The 25,870-nt window shown below is 42.7% G+C and overlaps 1 protein-coding gene across 1 annotated transcript in view; it reads left to right on the top strand.

Moving 5' to 3' along the window:
* LOC128737078 (uncharacterized) overlaps positions 1-24,662 on the top strand; it is a 64,859-nt gene extending 40,197 nt beyond the window's left edge. Inside the window, exons 4-12 of the mRNA XM_053831636.1 lie at positions 14,996-15,860; positions 21,600-22,339; positions 22,405-22,566; positions 22,626-22,829; positions 22,888-23,146; positions 23,214-23,483; positions 23,545-23,875; positions 23,948-24,310; positions 24,385-24,662. Of these exons, the coding sequence (XP_053687611.1) occupies positions 14,996-15,860; positions 21,600-22,339; positions 22,405-22,566; positions 22,626-22,829; positions 22,888-23,146; positions 23,214-23,483; positions 23,545-23,875; positions 23,948-24,310; positions 24,385-24,662 (3,472 nt within the window). The remainder of the gene's footprint in view (positions 1-14,995; positions 15,861-21,599; positions 22,340-22,404; positions 22,567-22,625; positions 22,830-22,887; positions 23,147-23,213; positions 23,484-23,544; positions 23,876-23,947; positions 24,311-24,384) is intronic.
* The last annotated feature ends 1,208 nt before the right edge of the window (positions 24,663-25,870 follow it).

Genomic DNA, 25,870 nt, shown 5'->3' with positions numbered 1-25,870 from the left:
TAATAGTGCAGGTGCAGGGACCACGAGCTGAAGGCAATCTTTAGAGAGATTCCCATCGTACAGTTAGTAAAAGTTAGGAAGTTACGCTGGGCCAGCTACGTCGCGAGGATGCTAACCGACTGTGTGACGAAATCTGTTCTCTTCAAACACCCCATCGTCACCAGTAGCCCAATGCCGAGTGGAGTAAAGACGAGTTCTTGATACAACACAAACTACCACAGTTCTATGCGGCTAAAAAGCAAGCTATAGAAGAATCCACGTTATCAGAAAAGATAAATTAATTATATTTATTGAAAACCATTCACCATTATGTTAAAGAGCAGTCGGAAAGACCATCACCTTTTCGAAGCCTGCGAGATTCGAACCACCCGATATTCTTGGACAGCACTGAATCCCATCCATTGTTGTCAGCTTCCTCGGAACGCCATTTTCGTCCATAAAACTCTATAGCTCTTGTCGGTTTACAGTACCATATAAGGCTTTAAAGTCGATGAATAGGTAAACCGTGGCGACACCGAATCTTGGAGGATCTACCTTACCTACTTACTTACTCATGTGTTCATTTCCGCCGGTCCGACAGAGCAACCCTTATAGGGTCGGATAAGACGTCATTGTGCAACCCCTTGCACGACAACATCTTATACTGAGCATCAATGAGATGAGCTAGCTTATCTGGAACTCCTCTACACTTAAGTGTCGGTCAAACGCTTTTTCGGAATCAACGAACACCAGCAAAAGAGTGTCCTAGAATTCATTGGTTAGCTCCAATATAATGCGGAGCGTTGTGACATGTTCTATACATGATCGACCAGCACGGAATCCAGCTTGCTACCGTCGGAGAGTAGAGTCGATCTTCTCCTGGATCTGGTTATGGATGACCTTACAGAATACTTCCAGAGTCCTATAGAGCGATGTGATGCCACGTCAGTTACCGCATTCAGTTAGGTTAGGCTCCTTTTTAGATGCTTTGACCAATATGCCCTGCTTCCAGTCCATCGGAAAAGTTTCGGATTCCCATATATTGCTGTATTACTGATGCATCATCAGGGCTGACAAAGATCAGTCAGCTTTGAGCCTCTCGGCTGGAATGCAGTCAATCCCTGGCGCTTTTTATGGCTGCTTCAATTTCATCTAGTGATGGAACCTCAGTTGACCCGATTGATGCAACGAACTATTGGTGTTATATGCTGCTGGTTTTGTTAGTCTCTGACATTCGAGAGTCGAACAAGTTGTTCAAAATATTCAGTGCATCGCTTAAGCTTTTGGGCACGGTCAGTCAGTAAATGACCAGCTCTGTCCTTTAGCGACATCTTAGTATTCATCCTGGTACCACTAATCATTGTTGGTGGCGGTATCTTCTTCGTCGGCTAGGGAGTTAGTCCCTCTCTTATCCCCCTACCAGCTCGTTTAACAGCCCTTTTCATTTTGGCATATCGTTGACGGGAAGCTGTCTTAGCAGCTCTGGTTCGCGCTAGCTCCATGCCGGCTTTCGCCTCTCTCCGCTCGTCGATCATCCTCCAAGGTTCATCCGAAATCCACTGTCTCCACCCGCTGCGCACTTTGTCGAGGGTTTCATCACTGGTCGTAATCGTGGTGAAGGCGTTCTAGATGCCGGTTCATTGGCCTTCGACGGTTCCACCATATTCGGGATTCAAGTTATTCGATAAAGGCCCTTTTCACCTCGGGATTCTCCGTAACAACACCCAACTTTCTCCTCCCGTCGTTGGACACGTACGACGGGCAAGCGTGTCTTAGCGATAACTGGGTGCTGGTCGGATGTAATATCGGCGTTGCACTTATTGCGTATATTGCGTATATCGGCCTTCTCCACTTTCGGCTGATGCAGATGTGGTCAATTTGGTTTTCTGTTTGACCATCGCGGGAAACCCGCGTGACCTTATACGCTGGTCTACGGGAGAAGAGCGATTCACCAGTGATTACCACCAAATTCTGTAAACTGGTCCCCGCCTTCGCTCATCTCCCCTAGGCCATGGCGTCCCATGACGCGTTCAAGGTACGCGTTATTAGAGTTAATCTTCGCATTGAAGTTGCCCAAGTGGATTTGGATGTAACCTGATGAATGTAACATTTTCGAAAAGATTTGAAACCTAACTAATCGCAAGTCTCAACATCTATCCCACTGTGCCGTTGAAATTGAATCCCTGAACGCTACCGGTAAATTGATTTCACTGAACCAGTAAATCACACATTTTTGAAAGTGCATAACGTATGTATGCAACGCACTACTGTTGCTCTAACTGCGAAGAATTACCTCACCACATAAATCAATCCGACCGCAGCAGGAGCTCTTAATTCACACACGCTTGCAACGGCAGCTTCCAGAAAATGTATTCGCCGAGTTCCCAGTAAGGACCCAGTGCAGTAGATACCACTAATCCGACATCAGCCGGCAAGCCGCATGCCTGATATCCCATAATTTTTCATTATCCCCCGTCTTTCCCACAGAAAAAAAACCTTTCCATTTTTTTTCGGCCCAAGTCATCCATAGCAGTGAAAGAGATTCTTGTACCTCCTTGATCGGTGCAAATTGCTAAATAAATCAGGTACAGTTATACAGTCTAATTTATTAACTCTTATTGACTGTCGATAGGAAGTGTTATGCGGCCGGCGGTCTGGTCTGTCCGCGCAAGCGAATCCACGTGAAACCAAATTCCTGCTGCAGCTCCTCGGCGCAACCTGCGCACGGATTTCCACCGGGCAGACAAGTTTCGACTGCATAAAACCTGCAAAATCAACACCACATGTGATCTAGTTTTGCCGGCCTCGTGCCCGGCTGTGGGAAATGTGAAAATCGAATACGCAAAAGATTAAACAGCGACGGTTGTCTAGAAATACTGATTTAGCGACTTGAACTTAATTCACCGCTGCTGCTGCTGCCGTGGTTGCTCTTCTTCTCTCACGGTACTTGTTAATCGGGTCGAAGAAATGTAACGTAACGCTGGGGAATGAAATTGATTTATGATTACATATTTTCCACATTCCACTGCACCGTGATAAGCTCAATTGTCGATGAGGGAAATCAAGACACCAAGCTGCGATCCAATATTTCCAGCGTTTCTTGGTCAGCAAATGATTGGTGTTCTCGATATTTACTGGGCACGAAGGGATTTATATTTTCTGCTCAATTTTTTTACATCATTTGTATTTTGTTTCATTTTGCTGTCAAATACTACCTTACGATATGGCGTTCGCAATTTGACTTTGTATCGTTGCTTAAAATTTCGCTGACTCGTAAACAATTTCCATAAATAATGTGTCAGAACCCAAACCGCCTAGGGCCTGTTTGCTTAATGCGTTGCACTGAAAGCGAACAAATATGCACACAAGAACACCTAATTACAAGCCTCGGGTGATCAATGATAAATGATTGAACTACATTTTCAATTATACGGTGAGCTGTATAGTAACGAACCTCCAAAAATATGCAGCGATAAAGTGCACTTTTATTCCGTTTCGTCCACACCATACGCTCTGTAATTATGTTTGCCGATGTGAAAGCTTTCGTGGTAAATCCTGACTTGCACTTGCTTCCGACAATGAACCTGCTGAATAATTTAGTTTGTTTGTAGAAATACTGTTGGAAATATTTGTAACGATCCAATCGATTTTACAACTAGATCGGATATAGAATCTAGTTTTTGAGCAGCGCCGTAGCATGGGGTAGGGTGTAGTGTCCCCCGCCAAGGATGCTGCAACGTAACCCAAAGCAATTGGTCTATTGACCCAGTTGTTCAATCTATCTCTTTGTAAAAAAACGCTTATTTGCGAAGTGCAAATAATGATGTATATTTTCCGTTTTCAGAAAAGGGGATAAATGCAACCTACAACAAACTACACCCAATTCTTTTTTTTGCACGGATTTTTTTTACACGGATTTTTTTTGCACGACTTTTTTTGCACGGTTTCTCGAAATAACACGGTTTTTCTAAAATACAGCAACAGTTGTACACCCAATTCTTTTTTTACACGGATTCTTTTACGCGGAATTTTTTTGCACGACTTTTTTGCACGGTTTCTTGAAATAACACGGATTTTTTTACGCGGTTTCTCGAAATAACACGGTTTATTTTTGCACGGTTTTTTTACACGGGACGCATCCCCCGTGTAAAAAAAGAATTGGGTGTATTGAAATATAACTTCTTTGAATGCCCAATCCAAAGTATTTCAAGCTATTACGCATGACAATTTGCAGCCTGACTGAATAGTACAAAGTAACATGGTATCTATCTGGTACGTTCCGTGGAAGCTAATATGGTGGATATCGCGTGATTTTGCTCAAGAAATATGCGTTCAATGGACCTAAAGGCTTTGATTCCTCTAATCACACTGTTCCCTTATGCAAGTTGTACAATTTCGGTCATTCAGCGAGATTTTGCAAATGGCTAAACTAACATTTCGCACAAAGGCAGCTTTATGTGCAAATTAGTGATATTAAACAATCCAGTCTTTTTGCACACAGGTCGTGGTGTCCTTCAGGGTGTAATCTGGGCTACTACTTTTTTTCTTTATACATAGGGTATTAGGTAGCTTAGTGCAAATATTTCATTGCGTGATAGAGCACCACATTTGATGAAAAAATTCTTTTACGCATATGGTGAAATCTCAATCATTGCAGAGTTTTTAAACATCTTTAGTTTTCAGCCTACCTAGTACAAAAACTATGCTAAAAAAAGTAAAGTCTAGGTGCTACATTCTGTTATCGAAACTAGACCTTCTATTCTTTTACGATAGACTTCGCAGTCTGCTGTTAGAGTGCAGGGCCAGTTGCTACAATTCTATTGACTCTAACAACCTCTCCCAGTCGAGATTCGGACATATGACGACTAGCCTTGCTATAGGTCAGCGTCATACCTCGAGGTCAACTGGGAGGGGAACAAAAACTATGCTAGCTTGCTCAATTCTGTTACTTGCTCCGAAAGGTGAGAAAAGTTTGTACTACAAATTGCTCTTAAACGTCCTACTTCATGAAATTTAGTAACTTTTTAGAAGCAAAAAACTCTGAAATAAGTGTTTATGAAGGTGTTTTTATCAAAATTCTCCTAAAACTTTGTGATAAAACTGATTGCTTGTATCAACTAACTAGCTGACTCGACAAACTTCGTATTGCCACAAATTAAACTGTGTTGTACATAAATCGTGAATCTCGGATGACCTTTCTCACAATCTCGAGTTTTGCAAGTTTCTGGGTAGTTCATGGGTGTTTTAATATACAAATTTTCCTCACAGTAAAGTAGAAAACAACTCCCCCCATTGCTTAGCCTGGTAAAATAAAGCGGATAGCATTTAAATATTCGCCATCATTACAAACCATTTCGCCGAATACCATTTGTGCGGAACACCAATTCTCGGTTGACCATAACGCGGAATATAGAGTTTCGCAGAATACCATTTCGCGAAAAACCTTACGCGGGTGTATCATTCCACGGAAAATCATTTCGTAGAAAGTACCATTTCGCAGCGGTGACCCAACTGAAGGAAAGTAATAGAGGTCAGTAGATCTAGGAAAATAAATAAACATAGCTAGACCTGATCTCTACGAGTGCTGCCCCCTGCAGTGGCCGGTGCTTCCGACGGCAAGTCGGTTCAGTAGTTTTCGATTCTATAAATAACATAGGGTGATGAACTACGATGAACACCTGAATGGCGTGCAGGCGGAAGACCATGATAGCGGAGGAAGTGACCACATTGGTGCAGCAAGCGACGAAGATGTGTCACCTCCATCGATAAGGGAAGTTAAAGAAGCCATCCAGCGGCTGAAGAACAACAAAGCAGCGGGAAAGGATGGCATTGGAGCGGAACTTATTAAAATGGGCCCGGACAAGTTGGCCGGCTGTCTGCATCAATTGATTGTCAAGATTTGGGATACGGAACGACTACCGGAGGAGTGGAAAGACGGGGTTATCTGCCCTATCTACAAGAAAGGTGATAAGCTGGATTGTGAGAACTACCGAGCCATCACTATCCTGAATGCCGCCTACAAAGTGCTGTCCCAAGTCCTCTTTCATCGACTATCGCCAATAGCCAATAGATTTGTGGGAAGTTACCAGGCCGGCTTCATGGAGGGTCGGTCTACAACAGACCAAATCTTCACCCTGCGGCAGATCCTCCAGAAGTGCCACGAATTCCGAGTCCCCACGCACCACCTGTTCATCGATTTCAAAGCCGCATATGATAGCGTAAACCGACAAGAGCTATGGAAAATTTTGGACGAAAACGGCTTTCCGGGTAAGCTTACTAGACTTATCATGGCTACGATGGATGGGATCCAGTGCTGTGTGAGAATCTCGGGTGGATTGTCGGACCCATTCGAATCTCGTAGGGGACTTCGACAAGGAGATGGTCTTTCCTGCCTGCTATTCAACATTGCGCTTGAAGGTGTTATAAGGCGAGCGGCGATCGAAATGCGGGGCACGATTTTCAATAAATCCAGTCAATTTATCTGCTTTGCTGACGACGTGGATGCTGTCGGCAGAACATTTGAGGCGGTGGAAGATCAGTACACCAGACTGAAACGCGAAGCAGAGAAGATTGGATTGCAGATAAATACGTCTAAAACGAAGTATATGCTGGCGGGCGGGAGCGAGCGCGACAGGGCTCGCTTGGGCAGCACCGTGGTAATCGACGGGGATGAGTTCGAGGTAGTCGACGAGTTCGTATACCTTGGCTCGCTGGCAACAGAGGACAACAATACCAGCCGTGAGATTAAAAGAAGTATTATCAGCGGTAGTCGGGCCTACTACGGACTCCACAAACACTTGCGGCCGAACAATCTTGCCCCCGTACAAAGTGCACACTGTACAAAACGCTAATTAGACCGGTTGTCCTCTACGGGCACGAAACGTGGACATTGCTAGAAGAGGACCTACGAGCACTCGGAGTTTTCGAACGGCGGGTGCTAAGAACCATCTTTGGCGGAGTGCAAGAGAACGGTGTATGGAGGCGAAGAATGAACCACGAGCTCGCGCGTCTCTACGGCGAACCAAATATTCAGAAAGTGGTTAAAGCTGGACGGATACGTTGGGCAGAACATGTTGCTAGAATGCCGGACAACTATCCTGCAAAAATGGTTTTCGCATCAAATCCGGTAGGAACAAGACGAAGAGGGGCACAGCGAGCGAGGTGGCAAGACCAGGTGGAGCGAGATCTGGCGAGCACTGGGTGCCCGCGGAACTGGAGATCAGTTGCCATGGACCGAAACAGATGGAGAAATTATACTGCGCAGGCCTTGTCATAAGACGTTAGGCCAATTAAGTAAGTAAGTAATAACATAGGGACAGATAGACCGACAGAAATCCATTTTTATAGATATAGATTTGAAGCTCTAATATCGTTTTACAATTCCTTCTTTAACAAGAAACGCCTATCTCTTTTAGTTTCGTTGCAATTTAATTTTAAACGTATCGTGTTGGGCATCACGCATAGCACACTAGATCACCGCGTGCGATGTATACGATCTGACGCATATGGAAAATAATAACGAAACAGTTTTCTCCGGTCTCTCTAGGACGTTTCTGAAAATGATTGTAGTGTTTAAATGTATTCTCCGGAAGAACTCACAGACATTCCCCTCATCTATGGCTTCGCAATTTGTGTAGCAACGACAGCCCTGCTAAAGTATGGCTGCAGATTTTCCTACTGTCGGCGACTTACTTACTTATTTACTTAAGTGGCTTGCCGTCCTAAGACAAAGCCAGTTGAACAAGGTATTTCTAGTTAACTCAGTTGTGGGTTACCGCTCTTCAATTCCTTGGACACCGAGTACTCTCTGCCAGATCTCGCTCCACCTGGTCTAACCATCTTGCTCGCTGCGTTCCTGAACGCCTTGTTCCTACCGGATTTGAGGCAAACACCATCTTTGTAGGGTAGTTGTCCGGCATTCTTGCAACATGTCCTGCCCAACGTATCCGTCCACTTTGAGTCACCTTTTGGATACTGGGTTCGCCATAGAGCTGTGCGAGTTCATGGTGCTTGCTCCGACTCCATACTCCGTTCTCCTGCACACCGCCGAAGATCGTTCGAAAACTCTGAGCGATCGCCTCCTCAAGCATTGTTTCTTTTCCATGCCCGTAGAGAACAACCGGTCTAATAAGCGTCTTGTACAGGGTACACTTTGTACGGGGACTTAGTCTACTCGACCGCAATTGCTTGTGAAGCCCATAGTAAGCACGACTTCCGCTGATAATACGCCTCCGAATCTCATGGCTTGTATCATTGTCCGCCGTTACCAGTAAGCCAAGGTAGATAAATTCGTCGACTACCTCAAACTCATCGCCGTCGATCAATATACTACTGCCCAAGCGGCGTCGGTCGGCCTCGGTTCCGCTGGCCAGCATGTACTTTGTTTCAGACGTATTTACCATTGACCCAATCTTTTCTATTTCGCACTTTAGTCTGTTGTACAGTTCAGCTACCGCCACAGATGTTCTGCCGATAATAACCATGCTATGTTGAGCAGCAGGTATGAGGGACCATCACCTTGACGAAGGCCTTGACCCACCCGACAATCTACTCTAAATCCGAGCACAGCACTGTATACCATTCATCGTAGATTGAATCAGTTTGCAGATTTTCCTGAGGAAGCAGTTCTCATCCAAGATTTTCTAAAGCTCTTTTCGGTCGATGATGTCATATGCGGCTTTGAAGTCAACGAACAAATGGTGCGTGGGAACTCTGTGTTCACGGTGATCGCTCGATAGTTCTTACAGTCCAACTTGTCGCCCTTTTAGTAGATCGGGCAGAAAACCCCATCTTTCCACTTCTCCGGTAGCTGTTTCATATCCCAAATTCTAACAATTAGCCGGTGTATACAAACGGCCAGGTTTTCTAGTCCCCCTTTAATCTGCTCCGCTCCGATGTTATCTTTTCCAGCTGTTTTATTGTTCTTCAGTTGCAAGATGGCCTCCCTAACTGCGCCTATCGCTGGGGCTGGCACCTCTTCCCCGTTTGTTGCACCGTCGAAATCGCTTTCGCAGCCGCCATGGTGCTCCTCCTGGGCACCGTTCAGGTGTCCATCGAAGTGCTCCTACCTATCAGTCACCTCACGATCGTCCGTTAAAATACTGCCTTTCTTATCCCAACACCTGTTGGCTCGCGGCACAAAGCCTTTGCGGGATCCGTTTAGCTTCTGGTAGAATTTTCGCGTTTCCTGAGATCGAAGTGGCCGCTCCACCTCTGCATATTCCTGCTCTTCTAGGTAGCGCTTTTGGTTTCGCTGCATCTTCTTCTGTTTGTGTCTTTTCATGTTCTGACGCGTGGCATTGCGCATTTTGGACGCACGCACAACGTTCTCCTCATCCATCACTCTCCCACATTCATCGTGATTCCAATCGTTTCACTGAAGCCGTGCCACATGCCCGATGGAGCTTTCCGCTACACTACTGATGGCTGTTTTGGTGGTGTTCTAAGAGTCCTCGAGAGGAGTTTCGTCCAGCTCGTCCTCTTCCGGTAACGCAGCTTCGAGTGAGTGCGCGTAGTTTGCGGCGATGTCGGACTGCTTCAGCCGCGTGAGGTCTAAACGGGGCTGGCGTCGGTACCGAATGCTGTTCACAACGGAGAGTTTTGGGCGCATCTTAACCAATACTAGGTAGTGGTCCGAGTTAACGTTAACTGACGTCGGTAATGTCTGAGAAGTGCCGCTAGTCGATCAAAACGTGGGCGATATATGGTTCTGTCTGATTTGGTGTCCTCTAGGTGCACTTGTGTAGGAGTCTGTGCTAGAAGAAGCCATGTTCTTGGAGGCGGCAAAGTTGATAAGTCTTAGGCCCATTTCATTGGTTAGCTGATGTGCGCTGAACCCTCCAATCACCGGTTTGTGTTCCTCCTCCTGGCCGACTTGAGCATTAAAACCTCCATTAACGATTTTGATATCATGTTTTGGGTAGCGGTCGTATTCATTCTCCAACTGCACGTAGAATTCGGTACTTCTCAGGTGAGGGCTGTGCACGTTGATGATGCTTATATTGAAGAATCGGTCCTTGATTCTCAACCTGCACATTCGAGGATTGATTGGCCACCACACAATCACCTGTTACCGCAGCTCGCTCATCACTATGAAAGCTGTACCCAGGTGGTGTATGTTGCCGCAGCTCTGTATATGGTATGTCCATCTCTAAATGTACGTACCGTTGAGCTCTTCCAGCACACCTTTTTTCATGCGTGGACTTATTACTGCGACCAGTATAGTTGATCTATTGTAATATCGCCCGGGTGTTTGCTGTATGACCTGCACTGCATGTTTTTTTTTGTTATAATCGCTATTGAATGAGCGATATGCTTATTAAATTTTATGCGTGCTTGTGTGTATTGGGGTTTACCCACAGAGAACAGACATCCATTCAGGAACAAATTTTTCGGGAATTCTTGGATAAAATTTTAAATTAAAATCACCTAATATGTTAGCGACACCACCACTATAGTTTCCCAACTAAATGATTCTTTTGATTTGCACACTGACAACCTTTGGCTCCTCTGGCGCTAGTATACATGAACTGTAAGCGTTATGCTAGCGCCTGAAGCTAGCTGTTGTGAGTTTAGTGTAGAATTTTATGCGCCTATAGCGACATCATCACTATAGTTTCCCAACTAATTTGACATAAGTTTTATCCAAGTGGGGACCTTTCGCTTGGATGTCTGTTCTCTGTGGTTTACCCTTCCTTCGAAGCTTGATCTGCTTTACCCACTTATTCCTCGCTGCCAGCACTATCTCATATTATAGACGTCCCTGGCGAGAGCTCCTTCGTTCCTCTGACCAGTACACTTAACTATAGGAGGAACTTTTGCACTTTCAATAGGCTCCAGTGGGTAAATATATAGAATTCAGCATGTAGGAAGGGTAAATGAGGGGCCTGAGAATAAACCCATGCTAAAGTCATTTGACATCGAACGGCTTGATTCTACTGAGATTCGAACCTACGACCAGTCGCTTGTCAAAGCAGACTCGGTAACCTTGCGGCTACGGAGCCCCTCGGAGGCGTGTGGGTCTACTCCGATTGTTTCTTGTTCTTCTTTCATTACTTTAACTTTTTTCATGGTGGCGGCTTACAAAGTTTGCAACCAACCTCCTGTTTCGCTGAGGACCAACGAAGTTCGAAAGAGCTCTTCTTCCAACATACGACCTTGGTTTCCACCGGGGTTGGTTACTCGATCTCCACCAAGGCTGCTCGTATACCGACTGGTACCACAAGGAATTAAGGAGTTACTGAATACGAGGTTGTGAACCGCTGTACGCTCTATTTTATGCCTACAGGTGCGCAAGGTACCTAGGGTACGCATTATTCAGCCGTTTACCAACACAGGGAAAGTGATTTATCAATATCAGCAAGTTACCATGTCGCTTATCACTTAAAATGCTCTATTGAGCATGCCACTCAGGGTGACAATTAACAATTCACTCTACTGTCAGAATCACTTCGGTTACACGCTTAAAAAATGTAACACACGAATGAATAAGATTAATGCAGAAATGCGCGAGATTCGACGCAAAAATAAGTAAGATCCGACTCACTTTCACATAAAGTGGAACCAGCCACGTAGCCAGAGGTGGGGGCCAGGAGCCCTATCTTGGCTCCTAATACATTATATACATATCTTACTGCTCATAAATATAATACATTATTATACATTTAATGTATTGTAGTTCTAAACGAAAAAATATGCATATAAAACAGTTAAAATCAAAATTGGGCCCCCGGGCCCCCCCTTCTGGCTACGTGGCTGAGTGGAACATCCCAAAAGTCTGAGTAATTTGACAATTTCTCAATTCTGAATAGTTTAGGCCGACCTCATAACTGAGTTATATTCAATCATATTTTGTGTAAGACCCGCTCAGTTTCGAGTAAAATGGCACTCAATTTTGAGTAAAATGTTACTCATTAGGGAGCTTCTGCGTAGAGTGCATAAAAGGAGTAAGAGCCACTTGCTCTGAAAACGAGTCAAATGTTTTAAGCATGTAGGCCCGTCACGTCACTCGATTCGCAAAATGAGCATGAAAAGCGGGTTTGGTCAACTGACATGCGATCACTGTCGCCGCTCTGCCAATTTGTCCTCCCGCGACTCCTACCAATTACGAACAGATTTGTACGAAGTTATCAACTCGACTTCGTTAAAAGACAATCAACAACAGACCAAACCCTTACGCTGCGGGCTGTGGCCGAACTTCCCAAAATGGTCCTGGAGCCCCCACGCTTCATCTGTCCATCGATTTTAAGAGCTAAGGAAAATCATGGACGAGAACGGCTTTTCTGGGAAGATGGTGATGGTCACGCGAAGCGCGATCTACAAGGAATATAGTCAATTCGTTAATGTTACCAATGACATCGACTTTGTCGGCAGAACTTTTGCGACGCAGGCTGGGTGAACAGTACACCAGACTAAAGCACGAATCAGAGAAGAATGGCTTGAAAATAAATGCGTCCAAAACGAAGTACATACTGGGCGGTGGATTTAAGACCTACCGACACCACATCGGCAGTTGTGTAATGATTGATGCCAGTGACTTCGAAATAGTTGACGAATTTGTCTACCTTGGTTAACCGGTCACGACGAATACTGGGAATCTGTACAAATTGTAGCCTGTACAAAACGCTCAATAGACAACCGGCTCTCTATGGGACTATGGGCTTTGAATACTGCGTGTAGGAAGAAGATCAAGATGTTCAAGTACTTACGTAAATGTAGTTATTGACGGAGATTCGATGTACAGAATACAGTGCTGTGTCAGCATATAGGGTAGTTCGAATGTCGCAAAAGGTAGGGCCGGCTGCAGCTGCTAGATCTGCGGAGGTGTTCTTTCTATGAGCTACTTCTACCGCTTTTTCACATTGTTGTTATTCCTTTCTACGTGAATCCTTCCACAGGAAAGATAATTAATCGAAAGGGACTTCATTATCATCCACCTTTTTGATCATCGCGCTGTTGGACTTTTGTTCTATGAAAGAAAGCTACTGCCTTTGGGTTAGGTTGCAAATTTTTAAGCGGGAAATTGAATCGATTTTTGTGTAGGTTTTAACGTTCAACAAAACACACTGGTTGAATTGTTCCAAAACTCATTCGTACAGAAGTTTTGTCATACTTTTCATCAAAACTCACTGGTACAGGAGTCTTTCACAGGCTGTAAAATTCAACATCAAGTGTAAATTTGGATATTTACTAGCCGGATTAGGAACCAGAATACTTTCAAATAATCCGATTTCTATCACTTAGAACGTGTTGCAAGCAGGGAAAAGCATATAGATTTACTTTTAGCCAGACCAACATTTTTTCTTGTCCAAAGGTTGTATGTCAATAGCTCAATTTTTCTACTGAAACGATTCTATTAGACCTGCGAACAAATTGTGCAAGACATTATATATTATACTAGCTGACCCGACAAACTTCGTATTGCCACACATTAACCTGTGTTGTACATAAATCATGAATCTCGGATGATCTTTGTCACAATCTCGAGTTTTGCAAGCCCCCCAGTGGGCGGCGCTTCCGACGGCGGGTCACCGGCAACACTCGCGACCGTCTCGTCCTGAATGATCTAGTGTTACTATAGATAGTTTTTGTGGTCTTGTATTGACTAATGTTTTATGGAAGAGTCTCGAATTTCTCGAGTTCGATTAGTTTTTGAGTTTCGCAAAAATTTCTGTTTTATTTGTATGAGAGTCCATATCCCCCTACCACAGGGGTGAGAGGTCTCTAACTATCGTAAAATAAATTCAAGACTCCAAAATCTCCCACATGCCAAATTTGGTTCCATTTGCTTGATTAGTTCTAGAGTTATGAGGAAATTTGTATTTCGTTTGTATGGGAGCCCCCCCTCTTAAAAAGGTAAGGGGTCCTAATTCATCATAGAAAAAATGGTTGCCTCCAAAAACACCCACATGCCAAATTTGGTTTCATTTGCTTGATTATTTCTCCAATTATGAGGAAATTTGTATTTCATTTGTGTAGAAGCACCCCCTCTTAAAGTTGAGAGGGGTCCTAATTCACCATAGAAAATATTTTTGCCTCCAGAAACCTCCACATGCCAAATTTGGTTCTATTTGCTTGATTACTTTTCGAGTTATGAGGAAATTTGAATTTCATTTGTATAGGAGCCCCCCTTCTAAAGTGGGTAGGGGCCCCCCCAGGGGGCGAAAAAAATTTTGTCTCCGAAAACACCCACGTGCCAAATTTGGTTCCATTTGCTTGATTAGTTCTCGAGTTATGAGGAAATGTGTATTTCGTTTGTATAGGAGCCCCCCTTTCTAAAGTGGAGAGGGGTCCCAATTCATCATAGAAAAAAAATTTGTCTCCAAAAACACCCACGTGCCAAATTTGGTTCCATTTGCTTGATTAGTTCTCAAGTTATGAGGAAATTTGTATTTCGTTTGTATAGGAGCCCCCCCTCTTAAAGTGGGGAGGAGTCCTTATTCACCATAGAAAATATTCTTGCCCTCGAAAACTTTCACATGCCAAATTTTGTTCCATTTGCTTGATTAGTTCTTCAGTTATGAGGAAATTTGTATTTCATGTGTATAGGATCCCCCCTTCCTAAAGTGGGGAGGGGTCCCAATTCATCATAGAAAAAAAATTTGTCTCCAAAAACACCCACGTGCCAAATTTGGTTCCATTTGCTTGATTAGTTCTCAAGTTATGAGGAAATTTATATTTCGTTTGTATTGGAGCCCCCCCTCTTAAAGTGGGGAGGGGTCCAAATTCACCATAGAAAATATTCTTCCCCTCGAAAACGAAGGGGTTTCTAACCATCACTAAAACCTTTCCTGGCCCCAAAAAACCTCTACATGCATATTTTCATGCCGATTGGTTCAGTAGTTTTCGATTCTATAAGGAACATACGGACAGACAGACAGACAGACAGAAATCCTTCTTTATAGGTATAGATTTGTTCTAATCTAATCGCACATTTATGGTAATTTTCCATATATAAGAATTGCACAACTCTGTCAGATGATGCTAAATAAATGTCTTCCCATTCATATCATTGCAGCCCCTCGCAGTATTGTATCCACTTGCTGCTGAGCGAAAGCTCACAGCTGGCATTTCTGGAAACCTTGGACAGCGCACTTCAACTTCTCAGCGGCCATCTTAAGTTCGGGTCAATCTACGTGTCTGGGTCGTACGATCCGGCAGACAACAAGCACCCTCCGAAAGAGCTGATCCGCCACCTGAATGTGCACATCAAATATCTCAACAATGAAACCATCAAGAACTTCATCGGTACAGACAACCTACCGATTCGGTGCTGTGGTTTCTATGTACACGATCAACACGAGTGGATTGATTTCTTCCGGACCTTGGAACCGTTACAGATTCAGTGCATAGCAACTGGACGACGATTGGTCACCGTGCTGAATGACATCCGTCTTCTGGAAACACAAGGAACGATTCCAACCCGAAGACAATTGCACTCCCAGCATCGGGCTCTCAGTCGAGCGCTGATGGATTCGGAACTGCAAAGCCTCAGACGAAAAGGACCAAATACCATACAACGACTTCAGGACAAACTAACCGTTATCAACAACAAACAAACGCTTAATCAAACCAAAAATTTAGTTAAGAAGTGTAGTCTAGATAAGAACAACCGCTTCGTGGGCAGTAGTCTTAACGGAAGCCATCATAACCATCACCTTCATCTTCAACAACAACAACAACAACAACAACAACAACAAATCGCCAATGGTAGTAATAGTTGCGGCGAGAAGGACCTCATCAACGCTCGGCTCAGCGAAGTGATCGCCATCTATCAGGAGGTCGATCGCGCTGCCCGCAAACTGGAGCAATTGACCGAACAAAGGAGAGAAAGACTCAGAGAGATGACGCGACAACGCGCTCTGGATGATGAGATCAATGAGGTAATGCTAATGATGCGTGCTGAGGTGTTTAATTTTCCACGGTTCGATTTCACTTTCTGTCAACATGTCCGACCTACCGTCATGCCAGAGAAGTGTGACGGGTTTGATGCTTCAACGCGCACACATGATGTGACACGTGATAACCGTGCAAAATAGGTGACGCAATCTGAAAGTAAAATTTGCTGGATCGCCGATGTTTTTTTTTGTTCGGCGCGAAGTGTCGTAATTAGCAGATTTATTGCGAGATTTTTTCTTCGCAAAAATTTGTACTCTTTTCAATAGATGATAAATTACTAAAGTATGTGTGGACGCGAAACCGTGACTAATATTCGTGAAATTTGATTTTCGCTCCAAATTGTTCATGAAGCCTACGCAGCAGATTACAGGTTATTTGCTAAATGGCTTTCTTTAACAAGCCGGTTTAAAAAAAGAATAAATTATGGTTGGTGAATTTTGTTCATCGTTATGCAACTAGGCGACAACATAAATACGCACCTGCTTAACCTTCCTACAATTTTCGGATTCGGAACGATTGCTGTGTGTGGTTTTTGCAGATCTAAGTTGTCTTATCGACGCAAAAAGTTGATTTATTAACAACATTAATTTTTGCTCCACATGTCGGTTTCGGAACTTGGAGCTAAACTTAGAAATGACGATGCAGCCAACTCTTAACTAGTTGAAAAGTTGGAGCTCTTTCAAAATTGAACAATGTTGCAGCAATATGTAACTCTTAATTGATAAAATGTGTTAATGAGTAGAAAATTGATGTCATGTAGGTATAGCATCTTATTATAATAATACAATCAATTCGGGTTACTGCTTTGAAAAGATGCTAAAAAAATGATGATAAACTAAACCAAATTTTCCGTCAAATCCCATGCAATATACACTCAAGTCTTTTTTACACGGTTTGTTTTTTTCGATTACTCGAAAACGGTGCAGCTAAGGAACTATTTACAATCTACGTGAGGAATGTCGAGCTACTCCCAAATGTATTGAGGAATAAATGAATGGTTTCTAAGTTATCCCGTTCTTAATACTCAAAAAACTAAACCGTGTAAAAAAAGTACTTGAGTGTAAGATCGATATTCAATACTTTCTAATACCTAAAATAGTAACCTTTAGCTACCCGATCATCAGGAGGCCATTACAAGATTGTGTCTGTTTTATAACACATACTGTTATTCAGAACACATTATGTTACAAATCAAAAATAAACTAATTAGAAAGCAAAAACAAAAAAAAATCTGGTTTATAATAGATTCAGATAGGATTAACACATATCATCTTTTATATCAAAATATGTTACTTGCAAAAAAATTAGCATAACTACCATCATTGTTTTAAAACTATATTATATACGTCACTTCACAGTTATTAATACTTGCGGATATATCTTTATTTGTTAGCTTATTTTTGGAATATCTGAAAATGTTCACAATTGACCTTTTACACAAAGTGTTATAATCATTACTGGGTTTGTTATAAATCAGGTATTAATCAAAGGAGGTTTAGTTATAATTTTTATTATTTTAACCACTTATAGTGGCTAATTCATAACAACGGGTGTTATAATTGATCTAATAATAACAACCGTTGTTACAAAAGTTGATAACAAAATAACATGATCTGTTATAATTTTGTTAAGTCCTCCTGATCGGGATACATCCTAATGCGTCCTTCTTTTTAAGCAAGTTTTGAACGTGTTCCAAGAATGCTTATTTTTGAAGAACTAAAGAGCACTAAGGAATTAACTTGCTATCTTGTATCTCATTCTACAAGTACTCGAACCAACTTGAACTTTAGTCAAACAAAACGTTTTTACAAAAACTCCATTGAAATTTTAAGTAATTGTAAGACATTTCGAATAGTCAAATAATTCAGACATAGCACAAAAATAGCAGAACAAGAAGCTGGTAAGTATTGTTTCAAGCAATCCCCGCTAGTAGTGGCCTAATTATATGTATACCAACCTTACCCATAATCTGTGTTATTTGCAATATTACCTAAAAATTTACAAAATGGTGTTGTTGGTTATTAAATTATTAAATACACAATTAAAATAAAGCTTAATATCGATATCAATTTGCTTAATGAGGCTAGAAGACTCAAATGACGGCCAAATTTCCGCACTGTAAAAAACATTATGACGATCGCATGTAATCAACAATGTAGAAAAACACCGGTTTCCGTACGACTCTCTTCGATTTTTATGAACCTCTGCACATGCATATAGGACAGAAGAACTATTTTTAACAGCCAGAACAATATCCCTGAATTATTTTGATTCTATATTCAATACAAATTTTTTATGCCAATTTGTCAGCAATAAATAATTATTTAAATCATTTTTAAGTTGGAAAAGTCTCACCAAGGCTTGATTTGCACATTTTGCGTTAACTGGATCGCCATAAGGGTACGTTGCAATTTTGTTGGTTGCAAGATGAACCTCTTCACTTCACAGCACTTTACACAAGTATTGCAACTGGGAGTTTTGCCGGTCAGCTTTCTTCTCTCCTCTATACCTACTTCAGTTTTCTGGATCTTGTTCAGGTTCCGCTAGCAAATGGCCCAACCGTTGATGATTGAGTGGAGCTTTGACGTGTTCAGAGGGTTCTTATCCTGTGGCATCATCTGCACGTTATTGACATACCGCTCCATAGTCTTTGTTCCGCAATGGCAGGATGCCAAATCCGGCTAAAACAGCACGGAGCAATCTGGCTTTTTCCAGACACTCGCTTACGTAAACTTGCTGGTTGGTGATATCGGCTGCAACGACAATGTTGCTTTTCAAGCCACACGTACAGATAACCTGTCAAACCAGATAATGTATGCATTAAAAAATGGACTTTTTTGGATGGTGATAAAAAAACTAAGACAGTTAAATGAGTTTGATAAATTTTCCGTGAGAGGTAATTATATTAGCTTACAAAAATTTTACGCCCTCGCGAGCGGCCTTCCGGCAGTTAACCGGAACATTCACCATGGCGGACGGAAACATACGTGTAGGCATGACTTTGAGTCCTTTCTTCGTTTTATTTATCAATTCCGCATAAGTTTTCACGACAAATTCGTTGGAGTAGATCTTACGCTTTAGGTTTGCCCAGAAATTTTCGATGGGATGCAGCTGGGGGACATTGGGCGGGTTCACCGGCTTCGATATTCAGCCGCTCCATCTCCTCCAACGATCGCTTCGAGTAGTGGGCCGACGCCAGATTCGGCCAGAACACCACGTCTTCGCCCTTATGGTAATTCTTCGCAGGCAGGCACTTCGTACTATAAATTTTCCCGTTATCGGCCAGTCCGGAGCGAAAGAAGAGTACGGCTTTGACATCCCCTTCTCGCTGATTGTCATCCACAGCAGTACCTTCTTGGGGAACTTGGTGTGTGAAATGAACTTCACCTTCACGGAGCTCACTTCCTTCATGGGGGAAGTAAAATACGAAGTGCCCTGCCTGTCGTTACCATACAGGGTGAGATAGGTTTCGTCGTCCAGCAACACCGCCACGTCGAGATTCGCCGGGAAAATCGTAATGACCATCTTATTCAGCCGCTGCCGCTGCGTCATTGCCTGCAGCTCTGAGATCAATGGACGGAACTACCGCCTTTTGACATGTATGTCCATGTTCGCCAGTTGCTTTTTCACTGATTTCTCGCTTGAATACCGCCCAGTTAGCTTCGAGGTACGATGCAGGTTTAACAAATCAGTCGGCATATGTTCGAATCTCGGCTAAACAGTGCTACTAGATAAAGTCAGTAGGATTGTTGTACTAACCCCGTAACTGTCCTGTACTCTTAACAGCCGGCTGTTCTTGTCCGCGGTCACTAGCGATCATAAATACACGAGTTCATCTACCACTTCTAGTCCATTACCATCAACGGTTACCACCCGTGTAAGACGCATGTTTTTCTCCTTTGAGTCTCTTCTTAGTCTCAACCCTCACCGCATCTTGAAGAGACTCAAGTGTCGAGGGTAACCCCGAGATAGACACGAAACAATCCCTCGATCCAATGTAGCTCTTGTCAGTCGCATCAATTTGTTCGGAAAACCGTGTATGTGCATTATCTGCCATAGCTGTTCTCGATCGACTGTACCGTATGCTGCTTTGAAGTCAATAGAAATCTAATGCGTGGGCACGTTGTACTCACGACATTTCTGCAACCATCTATCGGATGGTAGCCCCCTGAAGTCCTACGGAATCTTGTGCTATCGGTGACAACCGGCGTAGCAGGATCTAAAAGCGTAGCGTGTAGGCAACGTTTACCAATTGTGGATAATTGCAGCAGTCGTGCCGATTACCCTTTTTGTAGATGTTACAAACCACTTCTTCCATCTAGTCCTCCGGCAGCTTCTCCTCCTCACAAATCTTTAAAATAACCCAGTGTAGACCCATTACCAGCGTTTCTCGGTCAATGTTGTGAAGCTCTGCTGGCAGACGGTCCTTACTGGCGGCTTTGTTTCCGTTTGACTTCTTGAAGATCAGGTTCTGGAAAATCACTATCTTCCATGGGCAATTCTAAGATAACTTTCGTTCCGCCTCCTGTAACTTCGCCTCTTTTAATGTCCGAGCGTCCAAACGTCCTCGAAGGTTGAAACACCTAACTCCTCGGAAGAAGGCAGTGCCACATTCAGTGTTCGCGCATAGTTCTCGATAGCTTACGGGTTATCTAGCTGCCTAATGTTCAGCCAAGAAGTACGGCTTTAGCATACTGCTACTGTCTGCTGAGTCAATATCTGTACGGGAACGTATGCTCGTAATGTTAGAAAAGAGCCAGCCGTCTATGATAACGTGGTTAATCTGGTTTGTACGCTAGTCAGGTGATCTCCAGGTGGTTTTGTGGATATCTATGGGTCGGAAAAAGGTGCTTCAATGCACTAGGCCTCGGGGAACTGCGAAGTTTGTACATCGTTGCCGTCATCGTTTATGTCGGTGTGCAGGATATGGGATCCTATCATTGGTCTATACATTTCTTCACTACCGACTTGGGCGTTCATACTTCGGTAACTATCTTGATGGTAAACAGCTGTCGTACGTTGGCTCTAGCTGCGCGTAGAATGCTTTCTTCTCATTGTCGGGTCTACTTTCGTGCGGGCAGTACAGCGTTAATCGCCTTCCAATCTATCACGCGATCCTGCATTTTATCCACCACTACAAAGCTTGTTTTCAGTTCACTGGTAGATTGTTGTATATGCAAGGTTCAATAAAATCGAAGAGAATCGTGTTAATTATTTTCAGTTTGTCGTGTATACTAATTTATGACGAACATTGAAAGGGATAATTTTGAACTGTATGTAGGTAAAATGAGAAACTAAATCAAGATATATTTTGTTTTACTTTTAAATAAGTTCGCCAAACTTTGCTTAATTGTATATTTTAGAATTTTTTCTTAAACTCAAAATTACAAAATAAGATAAATCTGTCTTATTTGTGCCGTCTTGTTCTATCTATAGCAGAGATAAATTAATAGATGAACAGATTCTGAAGAAAATCTTAACTCTATTCATTCTTTTTGGCTACACTTTCACTAATCAACGTGAAATTCTACCAATTCTTCTGCAAGAACAGCGAGCACATTTTCGGCGAAATAACATCATTATTCATATTGAACAACTAACATGGGTATGGAGATGTAAATATTCGGGAAACCTCTTGTTTCGAACTAAATATAAGAGAGTTCGGACGTTCGAAAACTCAACCGTATTCTTCTCGAAATTCACACTCTATCCGGTCGCCACAGGTAATCTCTTGGATTCGGAATGATGGCAGCAAAGCCCTGCAGAACTTCAACAACGCCTCCACGCTGGAAAATGCGGATCGTGTGCGAGAACTCAGCCAGGAGTTTGAAAAATTCTACTTCATTTCAAAGAAGCACCTGGCGAAGGGAAAGGACCTACACGAGGGATCCGGAGAGTTGGAGATCCTGAAGGACACTCTGAAGTTGTTGAAAGACGACATCGATCAACACCAGGAACGCCTCGAGCGAACGCGTGAACGTCTTGAGGAAGCCACTCGCTTGCACGAATTAATCGAATCGCAATCGTTGGATGATGCAGCGCATTCCGAAATGGTGAAGCTGGCAGAGAAAATCGATGTCCCCCATTTGTTGGAGCAATGCAGCAAGCTAGTTTTAGCCAGTAGTAGCAATAGAGATACCAACACTACCAGTACCAGTGATAACATCAGTTTAGACATAAGTTTATCGGACGATACGATCACGGCTACTAGCACACCAGAAAAGGGTAAATTTGGACAGCAAGTGATCCCGGTTTCCGGTTGTATTTCGGCGCTTATCGAACCGAATGAAACTCGCTGCAAAGCGGATCACGGTCACATACATCGACGTCACCACGAGGAGGACGAGGAAGAGCAATCCAAGATGGCCGATTCAGGCTTAGGTGGCTGCGATCGCTGCGAGGGAAACGAGAAACTTGAACGAACTTGTTCGTGTCAAAGCCTCAACGATCCGAAGAATGGATGGTAAGAAGGGCAATTCTTTGGTTGCCACTAAGCAATTGGTGATGTTGATTTTTCTTTTGTTTCAGCACCAATGGAGATGATTTAGACGAGGACTGCTTTGAAGGTATGTCAAAGCCGTCCCTGGATCTACAGATACCGCTACAGGCGAATGCCCATTTATATTGTCATGCGTCGAACTTGCAGTTGGATTACGAGGAGAACAATGTTTTTGACCAGAAGACGCAGAAGTATGTTCTAGCTGGGTACAAGACTGTGTGGCAAGTATGATTTCTTTTTAATTTTTCAGAACGCTTCTATTGATCATGCGTGAGATGATTGGAACAGAACGCGACTACGTGCGATCACTGCAGTACGTAATCGAAAATTATATGCAAGAACTTCTCCGCGAAGACATACCACAGGTGTTGCGCGGTCAGCGGAACGTTATTTTCGGAAATATCGAACGGATATGCGAGTTTCATCAGCAACACTTCCTAAATGAACTGGAAAAGTAGGTATTCTACAAAGTTCGGTGTTACAGACTAATACAGATTTATTGTTTCCATCAGTTGTGAACATCATCCGATGAAGGTTGGTAGTGCATTCCTGCGGCACGAGTCCAAATTTTACCTGTACGCGTTGTACAACAAGAACAAACCAAAGAGCGATTCCTTAATGAGCGAAAATGGAACTCAATTTTTCAAAACAAAGCAAATGGAGTTGAACGATAAAATGGATCTGGCTTCTTATCTGCTGAAACCAGTACAAAGAATGGGAAAGTACGCCCTACTGCTGCAACAGCTTATGAAGGCCTGTGCTCCTGCTCAGGTATTGTTGATTTATAAGGCGATGTTGGATTGATTGCATCATAAGTTTTTTTCTTGCTTGAATTTAGAATACCGCTAACCAAGAGATTCTGGAAGATCTAGAGCAACTGCAAAAGGCAGAAGAGATGGTTCGTTTCCAACTAAGACACGGTAACGATCTTTTAGCCATGGACTCTCTACGGGATTGTGACGTTAACGTGAAGGAGCAAGGGCGTCTTCTACGGCAAAACGAATTTCTCGTGTGGGAAGGTAAAGCCGGTAAGAAATCTCTTCGACAGGTATTTCTCTTTGAGGAACTGGTTCTGTTCAGCAAGGCACGTCGATTTCCCGATCGAAAGGTAGTAAACTCGCAATACGAAATATGCGGATAGTTTCTAATTGTTTTCAAACATTTTTCAGAACCTCGACATATACATCTACAAAAACAGTATAAAGACGTCCGATATCGGACTGACGGCCCATGTCGGTGACTCGCCATACAAATTTGAAATTTGGTTTCGAAAACGGAAGCCTGGTGATACTTGGACGCTGCAAACCATGAGTGAAGACATCAAAAACGCATGGACCGACGAAATATCCAAACTTCTCTGGAAGCAAGCGAAACGTAATAGAGAGATTCGCCTGGCGGAAATGTCATCCATGGGTATCGGTAGTAAGCCCTGTCTGGATATACGTCCAAGCCAAGATCAGATCAATGATCGTTCTATCAGTATTTCAATGTTTGGGAAAAGTAATGCATTCATATGATTTAATGCATTCGAATTTTCCATCTAATTTGATTCCATTATTTTATTCTGAACAGCTCCCAAATTACGCAATTCGTTCATCGGAACGTTGCCAGAGGCAAAAAGTGCAAAACGACCACAATCGATCATTTCCGTCAGCAGCTCGTCATCGTCGGGCAGTTCGGTGGTTAGCACCGGTACCGGATCAACGGCGAGTGGCTGCGATGGAACGACAACCATCGGAAGTGGTATTGGAAGCAGTTCCGCTGTGTCATCCGGCTGCAGCACCAGCAGCTCCAGCGGAAACAGCACCACCGCAAGCATCACCACATGCAAACGCCTTACCCTAAACATAACCGATCCAAACGCTCCAGCACCTCTGAAAACGAACTTTAAGAAGCATCAACGATCGACAACGCTAGTGAGCCAATGTTCAATGGGTAAGCGAAAAATGACTGAAGAGCTTGCCAGAAAAAACGGAAGAAAGTAACCCCGTCCATTTCTTTGATTTCAGAAAGTGGCATCATAGCCGATATTTCGCTAAGTCCGGACGAGGCGCTGGAGAATCCCCTTTGGCCCCAGCAAAACCGGCACGCTTTGCTGCGGAAGTCGCATAGCGTTGCCTCCACCAATCAGGAACATAACAAAGCCACAGATGAAAAACCACAACCAATAGAGCAACAGTGCAGTAACGTCGCAGTCTCCACCATAGCCCAGAACAGCAGTAGCAGCAACAATAGCAACAATTCCAGCACCACGAACGCCTCCGACACGATCACCGTCCACCTTTGAATGAAGTAAACGGTCTTGGTGTCTATCTATACTCTAATCTACCAATAGTATTTTTGTACAAACCAGCAACACTTCAACATGTTTGCTGAACTGTCTATAAGTGGAATATTCTAGCTCTAATCCCTATACGATAGAAATTAAATACAATGCTTGATTGCACCCACAAAATCTAATACAATTGTGTGTATTGAGTGTACCTAAGTAATGATACTACAGATATCTATTGACTATAAAAAAAGATCAGTTATTTGATTGACTTACGGATTATATTTAAGCATCACTTGAATCTTTATTTATGTGCTAAATTATAAGCTACTTGCTACGCGACGAAACTGTTCAAACCAATATATTAATTATGAAGCAAGCTTACGATCGAATGTAGTAGATTATATAGACGTACGTAGAACGAAAAGCGAGCAAAGTAGCAAAACGAACCTTTTCTAGCATTACATTTTTAGTCCCGCGAAAAGCCATTATTTTGAACCAATTTCCTTAATAAGATTATCGTAGACATCTAGCTGAGTTTAAACTACAGTTACTCGAAAGAAAAGCTTTACAATAAGATGATTACGATTGCAATTTTAAGACATTTCTCTAGCATTCTTCATAGAGTAAGAAACTATTTTTTGTTTATTTTAGCGAACGTTCATTTCTTTTAGTATTTTTCCACATATTTAAGTGATAATTTATAAACAAAGCTATATATTATGGAATATAACGATTGAAAGTTCGAAAGATTAATGCGGGAACTTATTCATTTAAGTTTTGTTTCTTTTTTGCTTTTTTATTAGTAAAAGTATGTACATTATTTTTACTTTTACTATTTGTACATTTAAATACAAACATATAAGCCTATCCATGAATGCTATTAAAACATTTTATTTACCACTAATTAAGAAAAGTTTTGTTTTTTATCAAAGCCGAATTCCGTCTTCCGATTTGATGATCTGCAACAATATTATAGTTCACAACACGACGTTCGCATCATCATCTTCTTAAACAATCCCTAGCATCCTTTTCAAACTATGTTTTTCATTTTGAAATAACTTTTACAAGAAATTGTGATTGTGAAGCTCTCTGGAATTTACTGCGGCAAACTGAAGTGTGTCGATCGATTGCTTTTTTGTTAGTCTTAGAGGATCTAAAGCAATTCCCATTTAGCGCGTGGAGTGTACTCCACATTGCCACTTCTTCTTCCCCAACAATAT

Source organism: Sabethes cyaneus, chromosome 2 (assembly GCF_943734655.1).
Source record: "Sabethes cyaneus chromosome 2, idSabCyanKW18_F2, whole genome shotgun sequence".
In the NCBI taxonomy this organism is placed as follows: Eukaryota; Metazoa; Arthropoda; class Insecta; order Diptera; family Culicidae; genus Sabethes; species Sabethes cyaneus.
This window is presented reverse-complemented; position numbering and strand designations above follow the sequence as displayed.